This window comes from Hordeum vulgare, chromosome 2H (genome assembly GCF_904849725.1).
Source record: "Hordeum vulgare subsp. vulgare chromosome 2H, MorexV3_pseudomolecules_assembly, whole genome shotgun sequence".
Taxonomy (NCBI): Eukaryota; Viridiplantae; Streptophyta; class Magnoliopsida; order Poales; family Poaceae; genus Hordeum; species Hordeum vulgare.
The window spans coordinates 542,661,011-542,685,186 of NC_058519.1; the positions used below are offsets into that span (position 1 = coordinate 542,661,011).

The 24,176-nt window shown below is 42.7% G+C and overlaps 2 protein-coding genes across 2 annotated transcripts; one reads left to right on the forward strand and one right to left on the reverse strand.

Moving 5' to 3' along the window:
• The first annotated feature begins 8,319 nt into the window (after window positions 1-8,319).
• LOC123430467 (pentatricopeptide repeat-containing protein At4g25270, chloroplastic-like) lies at window positions 8,320-9,876 on the forward strand. Its single transcript, XM_045114339.1, has one exon. The coding sequence runs from the start codon at window positions 8,320-8,322 to the stop codon at window positions 9,832-9,834; it is 1,515 nt and encodes a 504-aa protein (XP_044970274.1). The 3' UTR covers window positions 9,835-9,876.
• Window positions 9,877-13,568: 3,692 nt separating this feature from the next.
• Window positions 13,569-14,238, reverse strand: LOC123430468. The gene has a single exon (XM_045114340.1). It carries the CDS (start codon window positions 14,123-14,125, stop codon window positions 13,895-13,897), a length of 231 nt encoding a protein of 76 aa, XP_044970275.1. The 5' UTR covers window positions 14,126-14,238; the 3' UTR covers window positions 13,569-13,894.
• Between the last annotated feature and the right edge of the window lie 9,938 nt (window positions 14,239-24,176).

The following is a 24,176-nucleotide window of genomic DNA, read 5'->3' on the forward strand; positions in this document are numbered from 1 at the left end:
TTTTATGTCCTAAGACGATGCCTTCATTCACCATAAAGTGGCACTTCTCCCAATTCAAGACAAGATTGGTGTCTTTACATCTCTGCAAGACTCGATCAAGGTTGTTGAGGCAATCATCAAAGGAAGACCCGTAAACGGAGAAGTCATCCATGAAAACCTCAACAATCTTTTTCACAAAAGTCAGAGAATATAGCCATCATACATCTTTGAAAGGTGGCAGGTGCATTACATAAGCCAAAAGGCATATGTCTATAAGCAAAGGTACCGAAAGGGCAGGTGAAAGTGGTTTTCTCCTGATCAGATTGTGCAACTGGTATTTGGGAAAACCAGAATATCCGTCTAGAAAGCAGAAGTGTGTGTGTTTGGACTGCCTTTCTAGCATTTGGTCGATAAAAGGCAAAGGGTAATGATCTTCCCTAGTGGATTTATTCAATTTCCTAAAATTGATCACCATCCTATAGCCAGTAATAATCCTCGGTGGGATCAATTCCTCCTTATCATTAGGGACAACGGTAATGCCTCCCTTCTTAGGAACGCAATGCACCGGACTCACCCAATCGCTTTGAGCTACAGGATAAATGATACATGTTTCCAGGAGCTTTAGTATTTCTTTTCTCACTACTTCCTTCATCTTAGGATTTAATCTCCTTTGATGATCAGCAACTGATTTGAAGTCAGGATGAGTTTTAATCTTGTGCTGGCATAGGGTAGGACTAATGCCCTTAAGATCATCAAGAGTATATCCAATAGCAGCACGGTGCTTCCTCAGAGTTTTTAGCAACTTCTTTTCTTCATGCTTTGAGAGGCTAGCACTAATAATGACAGGATATATCTCCTTTTCATCAAGATAGGCATACTTAAGAGTATCAGGCAACTGTTTAAGCTCGAATACAGGATCACCCTTTGGTGGGGGTGGATCCCCAAGCAGTTCAACAGGCAAGTTATTCTTAAGGATAGGATATTGTTCTAAGACAACTCTATCTATCTCATCCCTTTCATCCATATGCATATCAATTTCATGCTCAAGCAAGTATTTCTCTAAGGGATCAGTAGGAGGCACGGCAATAGAGGCTAAGGCAATAGTTTCATCCTTACTAGGAAACTCCTTTTCATGAGGTTGTCTACCAAACTTAGAGAAATTGAACTCATGTGACACACCTTCAAAGCCAACAGTGACAGTTTGCTTCCCACAATCAATATGAGCATTGACGGTATTGAGAAAAGGTCGCCAAATGTGAGGGGACAAAAGCTATCTTGTGCAGTAGCAAGAACGAGGAAATCAGCAGGATACTTCATTTTACCACACAAGACTTCAACATTCCTAACAATTCCCACAGGGCAGATAGTATCTCTATTGGCAAGTTGGATAGTGACATCAATAGGTTCTATCTCAACAGGTGCAATCTCATCTTTGATTTCATCGTATAAGAATTGAGGTATTGCACTAACACTAGCACCCACGTCACATAAGCCATGATAACAATGATATCTTATATTAACAGAAACCACAAGCATGCCAACAATAGGCCTATGTTTGTCTCTAACGTGAGGTTTAGCAATTCTAGCAGCATCTTCACACAAGTGAATATTATGTCCCTCAACATGGTCGGACAGAAGATCTTTGATAATAGCAATGCTAGGTTCAACTCTAATTTGCTGAGGGGGTGTAGGTGTTCTAATATAGCCTTTACGTATCACAGTTGAAGATTTAGAATGATCCTTTATCCTAACAGGGAAAGGTGGTTTCTCAATGTAAGCACTGGGAACAACAGGATCATTATAGGCAATGACTTTCTCTTCAACTGGATTGGGTTTAACTACAATGACTTCTAAAGGAGGATGATATTTAAACCACTTCTCTTTGGGGAGATCAATATGAGCAGTAAAAGATTCACACAATGAAGCTACTATCTCAGAGTCAAGTCCATACTTAGCGCTAAAATCACTAAAGGTATTTGTTTCAACAAAGGATTTAACGCAATCAAACATGAAATTCATACCTGACTCCTTACCTTCTTCAAGCTCCCAATCTTCAGAGTTGCATTTAATTCTCTCAAATAAATTCCATTTGAAGTCAATATCTCTCTTCATAAAAGAACCGGTACAAGAAGTGTCAAGCATGGTGCGATCATCATGAGAAAGCCGAGCATAGAAGTTCTGAATGATAATATCTCTCGATAGATCATGATTTGGGCATGAATATAGCATTGATTTAAGCCTCCCCCAAGCTTGATCGATGCTTTCTCTGTCACGAGGCAAAAAATTGTAAATATAATTCCGATCACGATGTACTAAATGCATAGGATAAAACTTTTGATGAAATTCCAATTTCAACCGATTGTAGTCCCATGATCCAGTATCATCACATAGCCTATACTATGTCAACGCCTTATCCTTCAAATATAAAGGAAAGACCTTCTTCTTGACCTCATCCTCGGGCACACATGCAAGATTAAATAAACCACAAACTTCATCTACATAGATTAGATGCAAGTCTGGATGTGATGTTCCATCTCCTGTAAAAGGATTAGCCAGCAGTTTCCCAAGCATACCCGAAGGACATTCAAAGAAAATATTTTCAGTAGGTGCAGCAGGTTGAGGAGCAACCATTCGTGCTTCCGTTCGAGGTGAAGATACCCCGAACAAGCCCCTCAAAGGATTAGTATCCATAGTGACAAGTGACAATAAATTTCAGCACACTATATGAATGTTTCCTTACCAAGTTCCACTTACCAAAGGTGCTTCACTCCCCGGCAACGCCGCCAGAAAAGAGTCTTGATGACCCACAAATATAGGGGATCAATCGTAGTCCTTTCGATAAGTAAGAGTGTCGAACCCAACGAGGAGCAGAAGGATCTGACAAGTGGTTTTCAGCAAGGAAATATCTGCAAGCACTGAAATTGTCGGTAACAAGTGATTGTGTGGTGAGACGATTCTAAGCAAGCAACAAGTAACAAAATTAGGAAAGGTGCAACAAAGTGTCCCAAACCCTTTTGTAGCAAGGGACAAGCCTGGACGAAGTCTTATAGGAGGAAAACGCTCCCGAGGACACACGGGAATTTCTGTCATGCTAGTTTCATCATGTTCATATGATTCACGTTCGTTACTTTGATAGTTTGATATGTGGGTGGACCTGCGCTTGGGTACTGCCCTTACTTGGACAAGCATCCCACTTATGATTAAGCCCTCTCGCAAGCAACCGCAACTACGAAAGAAGAATTCAGACAAAGTCTAACCATAGCATTAAACTAGTGGATCCAAATCAGCCCCTTACGAAGTAACGCATAAACTAGGGTTTAAGCTTCTATCACTCTAGCAACCCATCATCTACTTACTACTTCCCAATGCCTTCCTCTAGGCCCAAATAATGGTGAAGTGTTATGTAGTCGACGTTCACATAACACCACTAGAGGAAAAACAACATACAACATATCAAATTACTGAACGAATACCAAATTCACATGACTACTATTAGCATGACTTATCCCATGTCCTCAGGAACAAAAGTAACTACTCACAAAGCATAATCATATTCATGACCAGAGAGGTAATGAGTAGCATCAAGGATCTGAACATAAACTCTTCCACCAAATAATCCAACTAGCATCAACTACAAAGAGTAATCAACACTACTAGCAACCTTACAAGTACCAATCGGAGTCGCGAGACGGAGATTGGTTACAAGTGATGAACTATGGTTTGGAGATGAGATGCTGCTGATGAAGATGTTGATGGTGACGAGTCCCCTTCGATGAGAGGAGTGTTGGTAATGACGATGGCGATGATTTCCCCCTCCGGGAGGGAAGTTTCCCCGGCAGGATCGTCCTGCCGGAGCTCTAGATTGGTTATGCTCAAGTTCCGCCTCGTGGCGGCGGCGAAACCACGAAAAAGCTCCTCCTTGATTTTTTTTCTGGACGAAACCCTTCATATAGCAAAAGAGGGGGGCAAGTGGGCCTGCAGGGTGCCCACAAGCCCTCATGGCGCGGCCTGGGGGTGGTCGCGTCGTGCAGGCTTGTGGCCACCTGCACGCCCCCCCTCTGGCACTTCTTCATCCCAGTATTTTTGATAAATCGGGATAAAAATCCTCGTTGATTTTTACGGCGTTTGGAGTTGCACAGCATAGGTATCTCAACTTTGCTCCACTTTCAGGCCAGAATTCCAGTTGCCGGCATTCTCCCTCTTCATGTAAACCTTGCAAAATTAGAGAGAAAAGGCATAAGAATTGTACCATGAAGCGAAATAACAGCCAAAGAAGCGATAAATATCAACATGAAAACATGATGCAAAATGGACGTACAATAAACAAGATCAGATGCAGGAGTCCCAGGAGAGCATGGAGTTAGATGTCTCCTTGCATACTACCCTGCTGATTGACTCGATGGTTGTGGATTATATGGAGCATGAGAAACAAGTAACTCAAAAAATGATGAAAGGCAATATTGATAAGAGCATGTCTCCTGATAACCATAAAAAATCCTTTGCTGATGTGGTGTGGGAATCTCCTCACGGGGTAGGAACTGGTGTTGCTCGAGAGGGTGTTGGGATTAGGGTTGCGGTCTACAAAGTTGAATCTCCTGATTCATCTTTGGGCATTGATGTGATCCCTTCTCCTCCCTTGGCTACCAAGAAAATCTGCGATTTAGTCTTTGCAATGTGCAGAGCAAGATGGATAACATTGAGGAGAAAGCCGTGGCTGCTGCGAAAATGAGGGATATTGAAGGTACTACTCACATGTCCAATTCTTTTGATGGTTTATCGAATCCTCAGATGATATTAGTTGTGGTTAAGATGGGGCTTCATACACCTGATGCTAATTTTGCTAATATAGATGTGATTAGAGAACTTGAGAAATTTAAAAATAATAACTCTAATGTTGAAAAAGCTGAAAATGTTGAGCACGAGAGGGATGCTGATAATATGGTTCTTATTAATGTCAATGGCGAGCCGACTCCTTTGATCTTGAATTGGGGAGAGGAAAACAATTTTGAAGATGGGGAGTTCACGGTGATTAAATCTAGAAAGAAGAAAAAAAGAAAAAAAATCATGATGATACCTTGGTCGGTTACACGAAGTCAAAAAAGTTATGTATCCTTGAAGAAAGATGAGTGTGTTGATGACGAGATGATGTATATACTTCTCGCACCTCGTTGGTTACCCAGCAGCAAGTTTTCCCTCACACGGGAACTGTAAGGTTTATCGAACCAGGAGGACTCCTAGGACCAACAAGTAGTTGTGCTCCACCCTGGCTCTAGCAGAAGACGTGAACCTACACACACACACAAATAACTTTGCTCCCAACGAGTACAGAGAGGTTGTCAATCTCTCCGGCCTTGTAGTTTGCAAAGGATCAAAACACAAGCGGGAAGGTAATAGTGATTGCAACGGAAAACTAAATGAAAGCGGTAAATGATGGAGGTGTAAATGATGATGGTGATATGGACCATAGTCACATGATGTTCGCTAGTGATGTCTTTCTCCCAAAAGACGATAAACAACTATGCTTGGGTAAACAAATCACAGTTGGGCAAATGAAAGAATTATGAACGCACCGCAATGCTAATTATGCTACTTGATAGTTAGAGGTTCAATAGTAATGGGCAGTACGCCAAGACAAGTAGACCATTTATTCATTGGCATCTACTTACTAATCATCCACCTTGAGATATCTATCCAGAACATCTCGCCGGTATTAAATTGCGAGCCCCACCCAAAGTGTAAACTCAAAGCAACGAACAACTGCATTAACGAACTATGCGTAAGGTAAACAATCCTTGCAATTGTGATCACAAGCACCGTTGTTTTCTTCCTGGTGGCAACAACACATCCCCTAGTCTCATGTTTCTGTCACTCAAGCTAGACATCGAGGGGCATGAACCCACAATCATGCATAACGCTCCCTCTTGGAGTTACAATCTACTACTCGGCCGAAGCAATAAATAGCAACGGAGAACATGCATGAATCACTAAGGAACATAATGTAAAAGGATAATCAAATATATAACTCATAACAATCTGAACATAATCTCATAATCCATCGGATCCCAACAAACCGAGCATAGCAATAGCAAGAGAATTACATAGATGCCTTGATCATGTAGGGAAGCTCACAAGGACTAACCATTGAAGCACAAGATTGGAGAGAAGACATCACATAGCTACTGGTCATGGACTCATGGTCCAAGGAGACTACTCCTGGCATGTCCGGGAAGCGTCCATGGCATGGAGAAGCTCTCGGAGGTCAATCCGCCCTCCGGCAGGGTGCCGGGAAGAGGTCTCCTCACACTCCCGATCTCGAAAGCGCTGCGGCGGCGGAACGATGGAGAAATTCGCAATTCTGGAAGTTGTGGAAGGGTTTCCTCTCGGGACTCTAAATAGAGGCCAAAGGAGGGCATCGGAGGAGGTGGGGCCCACCCATGCAGCCTCCTGGCGCGTCCTAGGGCCTGGCCGCGCTAGCAGGTTGCCTCGACAGCACCTAGCCCCCCTCTAGCCCATCCTCGGTGATGCAGAAGCTTCTGTTTCTGTGATTTTTATATATTTTTCCTAGAATTTCCGGGCTTCGTAAAATTGGGTAAAAGCCCGTGCAAAATAGACATCAGCAGACAGAAACTGGCACTGGGTGCACTGAGTTAGTAGGCTAGTCCAAATATGTGTAAAATGATATAAAAGTGTAGCAAAACATATAACAGTGTCACCCAAAAGATCATGGAACAAGCAGAAATTATAGATACGTTTTGGATGTATCACGTGCCCCTACTGTGCTTCCTGGTAGGGCTACCAAGGAAAGAAGAAAACCTTCCATTATCAAATTAATGGTATATTCTCGAATAGCAGGGGAGCAGGTAGGAGAGGAATGGCTACCCATTTCTCTCATATTATCAAAGACCATTCCCTTGACTTCATAGGCATCCAATAAACTAAAAAGAAAGATTCCCCTCCTAGGTTCTTGCATAAAGTGGACTCCTCTGACAATTTTGTTTGGAATCATCAACCTTCTGTGGGTAGGTCTGGTGGTATCCTTTGTGGCATTAGAAAAGAAACACTTGAGATAGTATCCTGGTTGATAAGGAACTTCCTTGTCCAAACCATAGTCTTTGATATTAATAATAAATGTGTATGGGCACTTGTAGTGGTATACGGGGCAGCTCACGATGAACATAAAGATGAATTCTTAGATGGGATGCTTGATACGTGTAGAAATCTTAATATTCCTTATATCATAGGGGTGACTTTAACATCATTTGGGGGTGGATGAGAAAAATAGAAACCCTAGTAACTCGTGGTTCATTGACAAATTTAACAAGGTTATTAACTCCTTAAGCCTTCGGGAGATTCACATGGGAGGTGGTAAATATACTTGGACTAATAAGCAGAATCAACCTATTCTGGAGAAGTTGGATAGGGTGCTTATGAGCTTCGATTGGGAGGATATGTACCCTTTGGTTTTGGTGCGTAAACTTGTTAGAGATGTGTGTGATCATAACCCCCTCCTGTTGTCTTCCCATGCCATCAAACATGGGACTCCTATTGTTTGTGAATTTAGGTTCGAGCTTTGTTGGTTAAAAAATGAAGAATTTTACACTAAGGCAAAACGTATCTGGGAACAGCTTGTTGGTGCTGATGATCCTATTGATGTTCTTAATATCAAACTTAAGCGCATTAAGAAATATTTCAAAGGGTGGGGGTCTAATGCTTTTGGGCATGATAGGAAGAGGAAGGCTAATATTAAAAAAGAGTTAGAAGAGATTGAGAGGATGGAAGAAGTTGGCCCTTTAGACCCTGATCTCCCCTAATAATAAAGCGCGCAGCGCTTCTGTCGTCCGTCGTCGGTCGTTTTGCAGAAAAGCCCTCGCAGTTTTAGGTAATCAACCCGCAGTCCAGTTTTAAGCCACAGCGAACCGTTTTCTGTCATTTTGCAGAAACGTCCTCATAGTTTTTGATAATCAACCGTAGTCCTCCCGAGCTCCTCCATGGCGACCAGCCGCTCGATGCTCGAGACCTCACAGCACGCCGCCGGCCCCTCGCATGCATCTTGCCGGGGAACCACCATCCGCAGTCGAGCCACCCCGCGCCGGCCACCGGCCTGCAGCCAACTCCACTCGCCGGCCCCAAGCGCCGCCTGTACCGCGCCGCCCTCTGCCTCGATCTCCGTCGCCGCCGCCCCGATCCGGTCCGGGGGAGACCATCTCCGCCGCCAACCTGCCACCGGAGCCTCGCCGCCCTCGCCCCTTGCGCCGGTAGAGGATCTGAATGCAGTCAGTTCGTCAAAGTGCGTCTGTTGGTTGTCCTGTCGGTCTCTGTAGTGCCGATAGCAACCAACCAATGGCGCTAACTGCAGCTGCCACCCACGCCTCCCGCGCGCTCCCACGGCGGCGCCACCGCCGCGCTCCAGCTCCGTCCACCCGCCTCCCCCCTCCCCTCTCCACGCCGCCACCGCCACCGTCACCGCCGCCGCGTCCGTCGACCCTCGACCGCGTGCTCTCGGACCTGGAGGCCCAGCGGCGCCTCCTCACGCCATCCCTCCTCGCGCCCCTCCTCGCCGCGCTCCCGCTCCACCCGGCCCCGCGCCGCCGCCTCGCGGCCCTCCGCGGCCTCCTGCCGGTCTCCCTCCTCCGCCGCCACCCGGACCTCGCGTTGCGCCTCCTCCACATCCACGCCTCCCTCGGCCTCCTCGCGTACGCGCACCACATCTTCGACCACCTCCTCCCCGCGCGCACCCGCCGGGAGCGCGCGTTCCCGTGGAACTGCCTCGTTGCCGGATACGCCAGCGTCGGCCGCCACGACGACGCGCTCGCGCTCTACCTCCAGATGGACGAGGAGGGCGCGCCGCGCGACGGGTTCACCTTCGAGAGCGCGCTCCGGGCCTGCTCCGGCGCCTGGTCCGCCGAGCTCGGTCGGGCCGTGCACCGCGACGCCCTCACAGCCGGCCTCGCCGCCGATGTCTCCGTGTGCGACGCCCTCATGGAGATGTACGCCCAGTGCGGCGACATGGAGATGGCGTGCCAGGTGTTCGACGCAATGCCGGAGAGGGACGCCGTCTCATGGAACGTCTTGCTTGGTGGCTTGCTGGGGCACGGTGGCCTCTCTGCTCAGGCAACGGAGGCCTGGAGGAGGATGCTCGGAGAAGGGCACAAGCCCGACTCCGTCGTGCTGTCGGCGATGCTCTGGCATCACCCTGGTGATGGCAAACAGGGACGGGAGGTTCATGCCTGGGTGATCCGTCATTGGCTCGAGACGGAGTTATCAGTGGAAAACGCTCTGATTGGAATGTACTCCAGAAAGAATGAGCTAGGCCATGCCCTGTCGGTGTTCGAGTCGATGCCGGTCAGGGACCTGGCCTCATGGAATGCTATACTATCTGCCCACAGCCAAGACTTCAGAGTTCTAATGATGTTTCGCCGTATGGTGGACTTCGGAGCACGGTCGGACGAGACCACCTTCATGGCGGTGCTCTCGGCGTGCGACAATCTAGGATTGGTGGAGGGCGGCATGAGGCTGTTCTCTGAGATGGAGAACAAGTACAGAATTCAGCCTAATGTACAGCACCGCACCTCTCTGGTGAACATGCTAGGCAAAGCAGGGATGGTCAGAGAGGCATACGAGTTCATGTCGAAGCGGGCATGTCTCGGCAACGAGCCAACAGTCTTGAGGGCTTTGCTGCATGCTAGCTCAGTACATGGCAACATCAGGATAGGAGAAATCTCCGCGGAAAAGCTGTTCGACCTGGAGCCTGAAAATGCACATGATTTTGTGACTCTGATGAAGATGTACGAAAACACGGGTAGGTTGGAGGACCTCGAGAAGGTGAAGAAGATGATGAGGGATAAAGGGCTTTAACGTTTGGCCTGTTGGATCATCACTGATCACAACCTCTGTATAGAGCTCCAGCATCTTCTTTCCTGGTGATTTCTTACCAGTTTGGCCCTGCATATCTTTACCTAATCTTTATCTTTACCTATTAATAAAGCACCTATTGCTTCTGTGGTACGTCATTAAAATTGCCTTTAAAATTATCTAATATTACCCACCAATGCCATCTATAAGTTATAAAAAACGTTTTGCACGAAATCCTCGCATGGGCCGGCCCAAGCATAGGGGCCCCCTATACTACGCTCTGCTCACTGGAAAATAAACATCACACCCATTTGGGCCAGCCCATGGGCGGGGGCCTAATTTTTTATTTGTTTATTATTATTTATCTTTTCCTTTTTATTTTTTCTAATTCAAGTAAAGCAAAAAAAACTTTGGCAATTCATATATTTACATAAATGCTTGATAAAACATAAAATATTTGTGAACTAAAAAATTGTTCAGGATTTTTGTAAAAATGTTTGCATATTAAAAAAATCGTAATTTTGAAGAAAACATTCGTGAATCAAAAAACAACCATTTTGTCCTAAAAATTTAAGGACGTAATATGATCAGCATCCTTGAAGATTATAATTATTTTTCTCCCGTTGCAACGCACGGGCTCTTTTACTAGTATATATGAAAAAAGAACACTCCTGTATGCTGAATTCAATGATATTTTAATCAAAGAAGAGCTTTTCTAGCTCGAGCACTCTAATGAACGATGGTTACTCAAACGAGACCAGAATACTACCTTTTTCCATCGGATTGCAAATGGTAGGAAAAGAAAAAAAATATGATTAATTCGTTCACCAACGGGGATGTTCTGATTGAGGGCACCCCCAACCTCCTGGCCCATGCTACTAGCTATTATAAAGAATTATTTGGCCCAGCAAGGGGGAACATGTTTCACTTATTGCCCGGCACATTGTCTACTGAGGAAAAGCTTAGTGTTGAGGATAATAATCTGCTCACTCGTGAATTCACTGAGGAGGAGGTGAAAAAAGTCTTGTTTCCTATGGATAGCAATAGAGCTCCTGGCCCTGATAATATCCCGGCAGAGTTTCATACCCTTGATGTGGCCCGGTTGAACTATGGAGTGATCACTTTGATTCCGAAGCTAAATGGGGCTAAAAAATCCAACAATATAGACCAATATGTTTGATGCGATGTCCTTATAAGTTGATTAGTAAGGTACTAAATGATAGAGTTGTTATCTACACAAATATCCTGATCAGCAGACATCAAAATGCCTTCATTAAACATAGGAACATTATGGATGGCATCCTAACTCTGTATGAAGTTTTACACCATACGTAGCACGGGAAAAAAAGTTGGTATAGTCCTAAAACTGGACTTTAAGAAAGCATATGACAAAATTAACTGGGACTTCCTGTTCGAATGTCACCGAAACTGGGGTTTTGGTGATACTTGGCGTGGTTCGGTTAACAAGATCCTTTATAATGGAACGGTGAGCATCAAACTTAACAATGAAAAGGGACCCTACTTTCAGAGCCACAAAGGGGTGCGCCAGGGAGACCCCTTTTCTCCTCTCCTGTTCAATCTTGCAGTCAAGACGTTATCGAAGATGATTTTAAATGCTCAAAAGGAGCACCTTCTAACCGTCCTTGCTCCCAACCTGATTGAGGATGGAGTAGCTATCCTTCAATATGCATATGACACTGTCATTTGTTTCGAGCATGATTACAATGCAGCGGTTAATCTGAAGTTTCTTCTTTATATGTTTGAACTTATGTTTGGACTCAAGATCAACTTTGCTAAATGTGAAATCCTTTGCATCGGGGGTGATGATGATACCTTGAAAGTTTAAGCAGACTTATTCAATTGCCAGATTGGGCATTTTCCTATGAAATATCTGGGGGTCCCGGTCAGTTATACCAATCTTAGAAACCTGGATTGGTCCTTTGTGGATGAAAGGTTTTTGATATGTTGTGAGACCTGGATAGGCAATGTTGCATCCTCGGGGGGTAGACTCATCCTGATGAACTCTTCTCTCACTAGTATTGTGTACTATTATATGTCCATGTTTTTGCTTCCTAAGATGGTGATTTATAAGCTGGATAAACACCGAAAAAAGTTCTTCTGGCGAGAATATGAGGGGCGCAAGAGATACCATTTGGTGATATGGGAACGTATCTGAAGATCCAAGAAGAAAGGGGGCTTGGGAGTGAAAGACCTCCACAAGCAGAACGTCAGTCTTCTTACTAAATGGTGGTGGAAACTAGAAATCCAGAATGGATTGTGGCAAGAGGTGATCAAAGCTAAATACTTTACAAAAGATGATGTGGCTTTGGTGAAGAGAAAATTTGCGGATTCGCCAATATGGAAGGCCATTATGAAGGTGAAACCTTATTATATGGCTGGTAGGGGAGTCTTACTAAACTCTGGCAACATAGCGAGACTTCGGCTTGATCCCATTCGCGGTAATACGCCGCCGAAAGACACATATGTAGACCTATTTAACATTTGTAACCCCCAAAATATCACAGTGGCTCGGTTCAGAGCTGGAGTGGATGCTGATTTCTTCAGGAGATAACTACACCATTCCCTTTTATGTCGATGGGAGGGAGTTTAACAAAATTGTGGAGGGATGGACTACCTCTGATGTCTCGGATCAAATTATTTGGACCTTGGGAAATAGGAAGATATTCTCTACTAAATCAGTTTACGAATATCTGGAAAAAAATGTAGCAGGTTGTGATTATAGATGGATCTGGAAGTTAAAATTCAGATCTTCCTCTGGCAACTTTTTCAGGATGTCATTCTTACGCGTGATGTGATGAAAAAAAATGGGCTGGAAATCCTAAATGCTCGTTCTATAAAGAGCGGGAGACTTTGCAACATTTATGTTTTACTTGTCATGTTGCCAGGGTGGTGTGGAGAACGATTGGATGTATGTTTGGCACTAGTCTGGGTCCAAATAATATCTGGCAATATTTTTCGTGGTGTTTTCTGTTTCTTCCTGATGGGGTCAGGTTCTACACCTTTGACCTGGCTGCAGTTTGCTAGGCAATCTGGAATTGTTGTAATCGTGCTACTTTCGAAAATAAGAAGCTGAGATCCCCTTTGATGTGGTTTACACTACTTGTAGTTATCTTACTTAATGGGCAGGTTTGTTGGTTGAGGCTGATCGGGAAGCGATGGAGCATGGAGGAAAGATGCTGAAGAGCAATGCATCTAGCATGATGCGGATCTGTGCTGCCCCCAAGGGTGCCAACTGATGATGGAATGCCACAAGTTATGTCTTTGCTCTTAAATGGTTTAGGCCCCTGCGTGGGTGACTCGTCGATTCTTTGGTGAATCTGATTGTATCCTGGGGTGATTTAGACTTATCTCCTGCTTTTCCTTATCTGTTAGGTTGACTGATGCGTTTTATGGTGTTTTGGAGTTTTTGTCCTGCGGTAGGCTGTTCGATGACGAGTGCCTATGATAGATTAACCAGAAATTCTTTGAACTCGCTCCCCTTTCTAGTTTTTCTTTGTTGGTCCGAAATTTGTATTTCCATTATGTTTGATAATGGAAAGGGGTTCGTCCGGTTCAAAAAAAAACAAGATTTTTTCGATGAGATGAGGGCGAGATGCAGCAAACATATTTGGTTATGCCGCCCTCCGATAAATGTGGAAGGAAGATGGTTCTAATTTCATCAAGGACATGAATTTGATAAAAATAGTTGTCAAAAATTGTCAGACATTTGAGTCGAATGTGGCAAACAAATTTAAATAGGGTGAAAGCCGTCATAAAATCGCCAGGGTATACACTCAACTTCATTACATCTACCAAGGTTAGACTGACAAGCAATCTAGCTTATATTGGTCGTGCAAATACGCCGGGCGACGTTGCGAAAAAGATCCTCACATGACCGCCGGGTGGAGGCGTGGAAGCCTCCGTATTATTGCTCGTACACATGTATACCGATCAAAAGAGTAACATGTACGGTACGTACGTAACACTACGTACACATGGTGATGCAAGGGAAAAGTACAAACTGAAGTGTAGGGAATACGTTTTTTCTTGCACCTCGCTCTCTCTAGTGCCCGGGGCCTCTAGGGCTCGGCCCCGCCGTGAGCTGCGCCATCCATGTCGTGATCAGCGACCTCGCCCTCTCGTGAAGCGTCGTCGACGTCGCATGGACAGTTGCGCTGTACTGCTCCTCCGGCGTCAGCCCCAGCCGCCTCGCGGCGTCGACGGAGGTCAGGACGGTTGACGACATAGCCACCAGGAGCAGGAATACGACGATGATCATCTTTCTCGGCGACATCTCCGCCGTGGAGCGGACGCCGTGAGGAGCTTGAAGACGCGCACGGCTACGTACTTACGTACGCAGGGCTAGCTACTAGACAGTTCGTGCCAAGTAGTGTACGCGTGTACTTGTTGTAGTAGGTGGTGGGACTCCGCCGGTTGAATTAGGTCTATATATAAGCCCGCTGCACAGGCCTATAGCTTGCACACGTACGAGAAGAGAGACGAGAGGGAATTAGTTTGTCTGTTGTGCATGCGGTCAAGAACTCTCCTGCTGCCCCGCGGCGTGCTTTTAATTGCGTGCATGCGACGAATCTTTGAACCGTGAGTTTGCCTTCAATTGCGGAAAGCAAAACGAGGCAGATCGCTCGAGTTTTCATGCTTGCATGCGGGGACAGTATGCATTGAGCTAGGTAGGGCTCTACTAGTAAGTTCGTTGTGTAGGTAGGTAGGTTCGTGCGGGTCCAGTGTATGTGGGACAAAGTTCACGTGGCAGGTGCACGTTAAACTGTACTTGAACTCTATACAAGACTATATGACACACGCATGTCCAAGATGTAGTCAAAACTCAGTTATGTTAGACCTAGATGTATTAGCTGAGCTTCAAGGAGTAGACTACATACTCTAAAGACCCAGAGGGTGCTTGGATCCAAGGGACTAAAACTAATCTGTCTAAAACTAGTCTATTTAAGAGGCTAAAGTTTCAAGCATCCCTGACTAAATAGAGACTAAAACTAGTCTTGAGACTAAAATCTTTTAGTCAGGGATACCCCTACTAAAATGTGCATTAGTCCTCTCTCTTCTCATTTAACTCCTGAAGCAAGTTCTGGATTGGAGGATTTGAAGGATAATAAATGCTCATTAACTCGATTTTAGTCTCTTTAGTATCTGAATCCAAACATGGATGAGGCTAGCAAATTTTAGTCTCATTACTTTTAGTCATGAGACTAAAACGTATCCAAGCACCCTCCCAATTCGTGTCTGCAAATCTTCTTGTTTGTCGTTTGGTTCCTCCAACCATTTTTTTTTTCGATTTTTTTTCCAGCTAATGAATGGCTTCACTCAAGCTTTGATTGATCTAACCCTCACATGGACATGCACTCACATTGTAAAACTTACCCGGCCGTTGGCCGTTGCATTCAGAGCTCTCGGAAATGTAGGCGTCCGGTGGCCGGAAGTTTCGTCTGGACGCATGAGCATATGGCTTGTTTACTTCCCCAACGCCCACCGTCGTGGGCGCTCATGGTTTCCGGGCCATGCAGCGGCCGGCGCCAAGCACAAGAGCCCGTGATCTCGCGCCTCCTGCCGCAGCTACGACATGGAGTACCGGAGTTAACTGACCTACGTGCGCACTGTATCACATGCAAAGATGGCCTTGATCACGAGCCGTCCGTTGACCCTATGCATTTCTAAACGATCCAGCTACTAGATCTCGGTCGGTGATGTGCTAGTTCGATGAACTAGCCAGTACAATGTCTATTCCTTCTAAAACTATTGTGTTTCCCCCATGACTGCGTCTGAATGCAGGTGTCGAACTATGCTGAGACATCCCTCGAAAAGAAAATGCATGTACCGAGTCATCATGTTGCTCTTTTGTACTTTTTCTGTACCTAAATAATTGTAGTTGAAGAAAACTAGACTAGTTTTTTTTAACTATAATTATTTAGATACAGAGGGAGTGACTATATAAGCATGGGGTTCTCCATGAGTCCCAATTATTCAAAGAACAAAGAAAAAATAGTCCGTTATCTACCTTCACGCTAAAAATCGTTAACACGTTGTTTTGTAATTGAAACACCTCCCCAGAAGCAGCATATTACAAGATGAGTTCAAATGATCCTGTATCAAAGAGGGGCTACACAAGAGATGAAGAAAAACAACACACACTAGGACTAGTCCAAGAAATCTCATAAGCACTTGCTTGACGAGAAGATCCCATTACAACATTTACTGTGACAAAAAAAAGATCCCATCACAACATAAGGACACCGACCACCATGTGGAACCAACAAGGCATCACAGAAGGAGAGACAGCCAATCAAAGATCACCTCCGCCCTAATCGAAGGGCCTTGTTCAGCAGAGACCGAACTATGACATTGCACCATCGGTATGATCAAAAGGCAAGGCGCATCCGGGACAACATACCCCGTCACCACCTGCGTCACAGGTCAAAAGATCGCGCCTGTCTAGACAATGTCGTGTCACAAATGTACCATAAGCGGAAGTCGAAGGGTGTTTCACAGTAGAGACATGCCATAGTGCGCTCTTGCATGGGAACACCCTCAATGCAGGCAAGGGCCACCATCATAGTGAAAGGCTACAATTGGACCCCACCTGGGTTTGCTGTACTGGAAGGGCAGGCTAGCCAAGAGACATCATACAAGCAACATACAAGGCTTTGCCATGGATGCAACGCTTAGGATCAAGTAACACGCAAGGAGAAGTTACCACCAGAGTTGCCATGACACATTCTGCAATGGGAGCACCAGCTGTATGAATGGTTACCAAATGTTTTTTCTACCTCTTGAGTAGAGGTGGAGGAATTGTTAGGAGACAATGTGCTAAGACTATGATAATTCCTTTTGATTATGCTTTGCATACAATCCTTAGCTTAGGCTTTGTACTTGCAAATCATGTCTTGTACATCCTCGAAAGTGAAAGAACCGACCACCCTCCTCATATTCTTGTTGTTCGCAATCTTACTCATAAGGCGGCATGCCTTTACAAGAGTCCTTGTTTCTTATGCCAATTGAAATATCAAGATGACGGACTATAGAGGGTGAATATCTCTCTATAAAACATTGTCTCTATAAGGTATTTGACAAAATTTCATGTTCTACGCTCATTGCATAGAACAATAGCCAACTTTTATTCTCTGCAAACGGGCCCGTGATGGGTTGCCCAAACAAAGAGTGCTTGAAGCCCACGTAGAGTACTAGTAAGTTTTACTGTGGTGCTTTTTCATTGTTTTTTTCTTCTTAATTCTTTGATATTTTGTTTCTCTTTCTATTGTTATTCATCCAGATTTTTGTACATTTTTTCCATACAAAAATCTTTTCCTTTTAAAAAATTATGAATTATTTTTAAAATTTCAAACATTCTTTATACTCCTACTAGTGAATACTTATAAATTTATTAACATATTTTAAAAATCGCAATCATTTTTTAATTCATGACATTCTTTAAATTGATGGGGATTTAAAAAAATCATGAATAGTTAGAAATCCTGACCATTTTAGAATTCAAGAACATTTTTCATATTTCATGAATTCTTTAATTTACAGACATTTTTTCTAATTCCTGAACATTTTCTAAATTTGAGGCATTTTTTTGGAATCTATGTTTCACATGGGAAAATGGATAGAAATATGGGGGAACAGAAAAAAAACACTTGGTAGAACCCGCACGTTGCGCGTATACTTGGCCGACCCATGACACTTCACATGTATGGTTTAGCCGAAAAGAAATTGGGAGCACGAGACAAATGCAGATGCTCACATACACCCCTATGAGCACTCTCGAAAGGTTGAGAGAATTTATCATAACTGCCTCGCTAACGATGTAATGTTACCTCCCATTTGAAAAATATTTTACCTTTTTTAAGATATATAGATGTCAAACCTAAGATTTGATCCTTGGGGTGGGGTTATAATATACTTTTAACCATATAATTATAGGTTGGTTCTCCACTTTAGTGACAGCTTGTCTCTTAGAATCTACTAGCAAAAGGGCCCGTGCGTTGCAACGGGAGAAAAATAATTATAATCTTCAAGGATGCTGATCATATTATGTCCTTAAAATTTTAAGACATTTCTTGAAATGCATGAACATTTTTTAAATTAGCAAACATTTTTTTCAATTGCACTCAAAAAATAATACACAAACTTTTTCCTCAAAATCATGGACTTTTATTGTTTTCACCAACATTGTTCTCAAAATTATGAACATTTTTCTGAATATGGGAATACTTTTACAAATATCCCGAGCATTTTTTGAATTCACAAACATTTTATGTTTTCTTCAAAATTCTATTTCAAAATTCTCAGTTTTATAAGTTGCAAAAGTTTTTCAAAAGTCGATATTATTTAAATTTTAAAAAATGGAACAGAAAATGAAAATAAAAAATGAGACTATAAACAGAGGCACGAACTGTTTTTAAGATTTTTACACGGACTTTTGTTTAAAATTATTGACTTTTTTCATTTCACAGATATTTTCTAAAAATTTAAACATTTTTTTGTATGTGCAAACATTTTTCAAAACTCCTGAGTAGTTTTTGAATTCTCAAAAAAAAAATTTATTTCAAAATGCTCAGTTTCTTAAATTTAAGAAAATTTATTTGAAGTTCTAAATTATTTAAAGTAGAAAAAAGGAACTGAAAAGTAAAATAAAAAAACTAAACTAAAAGAACAGGCGGCCACGCATGGGCTGGCCCAAATAGGTGTGCTGCATCTTTTTCCGATGCCCAGAGCGTAATATAGGAGGTGCCTACATGGGCCGGCCCAGTCCGGAGATAACGTTTTCTATGACTTATAAGTGGCAATTGTGGGTAATTTTCATCAACTTTATGGGCAATGTTAATGACGGACGACAGAAACACTAATTGCTTTATTAATAGGTTAAGAAAATAGGAGGTCTCGAGATTTGATATGATGTTTTTATTGAGTGATTTGACAGGTGGTTAAAGGGAGCTCCTATTCAACACGCTGGGCGCTGGGGGGAAAGGTGCAGCACACACCCCTGGCTCCCCCACGATCGAATTTGGGTTGGCCAAGGTGCGAGCAGGGCTCCCCTCATTTATTTTATTTCTTTTTTGCTTCATTAAGAAAAGTAGGATCTCAAAAGAAGTTTAGAATTACTAATATACTCACTAACGCAAAACAAATGTTCACATGATTTTGCTAAAAAATGAGCATTTTAAATGTAATTTAACACCTTTTGTATAATTTGAGAAAAAAATTAAATTCACTAAGAAATTTTAAAATTTGATGGGAAAACTTTGACTTCAAACACAATTTTTGAATTTTATGAAAAAATAAAAATTCATTAATTTTATTAAAATAATATTGAACACTTTCTGAATTCAGTGGACAAATCTTTAATTCAATGAACAAATTTTGAATTAAAAAAATATTCACTACAATTCACAAAACTGGCCGAACCAATTTTGGGTAACATTCCAGGTTTTCAAAAAATGTTCTTAAAATTTGGAAAGAGATAAAACAAAAAACAAAATGTAAAAATAGGAAAAACGAAAATGAAAAACATAAAGGGAAAAAAAGGAAAAGAAGAAAACGATATGAAAAAAAAAACGAAAGAAAAACCATAAAACAAAATCTGGTTTGGGAAGACCGGAAATGAGCTAGTTGGGCCAGAACATGTACGCAACAGCGGAGTCGGGGTGGGTACACGCGCGGTCACTACCAGGCGACCTTGCTACGACGCTCTCTCTGATGTCATGATGGAGCAGAGAGATTTCATCATCCGGGAGTACGCGTAGATGTTTATCCGCACAAGTGACAACTGGAAGATGTTGCATCCTGTGATGAGTTGATGGTTGGAGGCTGACAGTTATGGTGTCCTCCTCCTACGTCATAGTCGTGCGAGGGTGTTAGTTCTAGTGTTTGATGACGTGTCCGGGGACACGTTCCCTGGTAGGATTCGTTCAACGGTAATGATTTTTGCTTCACGTAAACTATCCGTAAAGCTGCTGATCAGCGATGAAGCCGTGATGAGTTCAGATGAAAAGGTGATCTATCTTCTTTTTCTTAGTGAAGAGGGACATGCACTCGTTTTTGTGTAGAATTATTTCATCTTTTTTGTCATATAATATTGGTATTTACATGATTTGTAACTGAATCTTTATTTTATTAATGAAACACCTATTACCATGAAAAAAATAGGTTAGTTAAACCTTGACCGGTATAAAAACGTAGAAGGATTTGACGAACGTTATGGGCTAGTTGGACTATAACCGACTCTGCCAGCAGACCCAAGCCTGCCAAATGAGGTCAGTTATAGTTGACTGAAAGCCCAATAGATGGGGTAGTACTTCTCAAGAACCACCGCGAAGGCGAAGCCCATTCTCCCGTCACGTCACGCAAATCCAATCCACGAAGATGGGCCTGAGCTTCTCGAAGCGCGTGGACGCGGCGCTCCGGCGGGCGCCGGCGTTCGTCGTCGCCTGCGACGCCGCCCTCGACCGCTGCCTCTCCGACGCCCAGCACGCCTTCTCTGACGTCCGCCCCTACCAGCTCAGGCCAGTTGCCGCTTAAACAAGACTATGAGCTTCACCACTGAATTCCCCCAGTTCATGACGAAACATTGTCTCTAGAAGATATTTTACAAAATTTCAAGTTCTACGCTCATTGCATAGAACAATAGCCAACTTTTATTCTCGCACATGATGGATTCCCCAATCAAGAGTGCTTGAACCCCACGTAGAGTACTGGTAACTTTTTCTCTGTAGTTTTCTCATTGTTTTTTGCTTTTTAATTCTTTAATATTTTGTTTCTCTTTGATTGTTATTTATCCAGTTTTCTGTACATTTTTCCTTAAAAATATTTTCCTTTTAAAAATTTATGAATTAGTTTTAGAATTTCAACATTCTTAACACTCCTAATAGTGAATATTTGTAAATTTGTTAACATCTTTTAAAAACACAATCAATTTTTAATTCATGACATTCTTTAAATTGATGGAGATTAAAAAAAATCATGAATAGTTTTAGATCATGACCATTTTAGAATTCAAGAACATTTTTTATATTTCATGGATTATTTAATTTGCGGAAATAATCTAATTCCTGAACATTTTCAAATTTCGAGGTATTTTTTTTGGAATTTATGTTCCACGTTAAAAGAAATAGTCCACGAATGCACGGGAAAATGAATAGAAAAATAGGGGGCAAGAGGAATTGTTTTTGGTAGAATCCGCATGTTGCGCGTATACTTGGCCGGCCCATGACACTTCACATCTGTGGTTTATTGGAAAAAATTAAGAGCACAAGACAAATGCAAATGATCACATACACCCATATGAGCACTCTCGAAAGGTTGAGAGAAGTTATAATAACCGCCTCGCTAACGATGGAATATTACCTCCTAGTAGCAAAAGAGCCCGTCCGTTGCAACGGGAGAACAAATTCCTCGTTTGCACCAAGCGACTCATTCATGTTGCCACTTCTATCTTCCATCTTCTCCTTTCAATATTACCGGGGTTTGTGGTTTAATATGGCATTGTTCTTTAATTTCACCCCTTTTCTTTCATTTCTCCATGAGAATCTTCACCTTTCGATCTTACCGAATTTTGTGATTTATGCCACTGTCCTTTAATTTCGCCTTTCAAAATATCATACACTGTACATTTGACTACCTAGGATGATCCTGCTAGGGATACACCTCGGGAGTTGAAACATACCTTCCACATATTTGATAATTTCAAAATTCGATAATGACTGTTTGACCTCAATGAACATGTATGTCTAAGTTTAGCAGTAACAAAAATATACTGAATTAAACCATGCAAGTCAATTTTACTACTTGACAACATTCAAGAAACGCGATGACAATCCAGTAATACTTCCGCGCATAAACTGGACGACTTTCCATGCCTCCTTATATTAGATGAAGAAATACAATGGAGTAAAGTAAGCAACTCACGAAGGAGGAAAGTAAGGACGCCGAAACGGATGTCCAAACCCACGAGCCACGAGAGGGCACAACCGTGTTGGGGACATCAGGTTGCAGACGCTTACATGTATAGGAGTCCCTGCTTCCAGTGTTGCAGGTACTTGAACACTGGAAAAATACCATCACTCACTTTAGATATAGCTGGCACCCGACGACTGATTAGGCACCGATGCAAACGAAAATCCTAGTCCCGTCTAGGAACACGGCCAGGAAAAGTAACAAATCACCCCGGAAGATAAAGCTGGTGCTTGACATGGCGTATGGCATATGTATATTCACCTCCCATGTTCGTCAGAGACATGTCTCCATAATTTTCCTTGTCTGAAAATATATGAGGTGATCATCAATTCTCAAAGAGGAAAAGTGAAACTACACATCATGAGAGGAGAGAAAAAACTAAACTTCCCTAAAAAATGAACACCCAATATTACGTCAAGACAGGAGTACTGCCCCAATTCCTTCATTTGATTTTCATAATTCTCCATAATTTTCCTTGATTCGTCGTGGACTCTTTTACCACTCCGATCCATATTAATTGTCGCTTATCTAGTAGGAAGTTGGTATATGCATCAGAGGGACCAAGGGAGTACTTCTTAGTATTAAAATTTTCTAACTCTGACTTAGCATATTCATATAAAAAAGTAAGGGTCGATCAAGAACACACTGTTCTAGATTCCACTTCACACTTACTTTCAGTTGTCGAGCATTAGGCAGTAATTGTTCCAGAGACCAAGTCGGTATGCTGCACAAGTAAGGGTCGATCAAGAACACACTGTTCTAGATTCCACTTCACACTTACTTTCAGTTGTCTAGCATTAGGCAGTAATTGTTCCAGAGACCAAGTCGGTATGCTGCACAAGTAAACAAGAGGACACAATGATCATCATGACAATAGTGACAACACAATAGAAAAAAATAAGAGCACATGCTTGTAAACGTCAAGTAGTTGTTGATGTGTGGCATCCAAAAACAGCGATAGCCATGGAGGAGGATCTTATGTGTTCTACGACAAAGAAGAAAAACCCCAGCAATCTGAAACCCAGCCCACTGGCTACAAAATGCCTACAATCTCTCAGCCATAGAACGGTGAAAGCGTGCATTTGTGAAGATCAAAACAAATTGCAGCCAACGGAATGGTTAGAAGCATATGATGGAATGAGTGAATCACCTGGCTGGGAGAGCGCAAGATTACTTCCCCAATTCCGGTTCTGCTTCAGATTGACTTCCTCTTGATCACGGCTTTCGCTTTATCTGCCTCCCTGATTTCCTGCCAATTTTCGTTTAATGGCTTGCCGATGCTGGCAAACTTGGCACCAATGGACCCCAATGCCTGTAGGGTTGTGCCTGCAGCAATGGGAAGCCCGGCACCGTCAGCTGTAGAAACCTCAGATGGCCTTCTGAGAGTCCACCCACCTTCTATAACAGCAAAGATATTGTCACATCCATGAGCTAAACAGGTTTAATATCGGACAAATAAGTGAAATTAAGAAGAGCGCTGCTGCAGCGCTACAACGGTAGGCTGCAAGAGCATCACAGTTATTTTTCATACTACCAAATAAACCAAAAAATCTTTAAAAGAAAGTTGAACAGCAGGGTGAAGCAGTTCCATACCTTTAACTCAGAGTCATCTACTCCAACATAAACAAGTTTTCGTTGTCTTTCTTCCTTTTTCCCAAACGTAAAATTTGTAAAATCTTCAACCTGTGGGATGACAGGACATAAGCATTGCCGCCGAAAAAATTGAGGAAAATTTGAATAGGCTGAATAATAGATCCCCTAACGTCCTGAGTTTGTGTGGCAAAAAAGAGAACAATTTGCCTATTCTGCATAACAATTCCAGGATCTTTCATTAGAAAACAGATTTTAGTATTGGTGATGGCTATAGAAAAACAAACAACATTTATAGAATAACAAACTGTAATTAGTTCCCGCTTAATTTGATTTAGAGAATAACAAACGACATTTATATCCACTGGAGTTTATATGTATCATCTGAGTTTTTCGTGAAGCCTGATAAGCAAATATAGTGACTATGGGTAATATGAAGAAATATGTTTCACTTGCTCCATCAAAAATGGGAATAGAAAATTACAAAACTTGCATGAAGAGACCTACTACTCGGCCAATCAGTACCAAATTTTCCAGATCCCAGGAATGGCTATACATCATCAGTCACGCCAACCTGATGATGGTTCAAAAAACGCAAGCATGCAAATCTTAGTGATAGCTACGAGATTAGAAAATAAATTCAAATAGAACCGATGAACTTGTAGCATCATCAAGTGGGGATTATAAAGAACAATTCGCTCATGTAAGATCATTGAAACTAGTATAAGGCAAATTCTTACAATAGATGGCCATTCCAAAGTTTATATGGA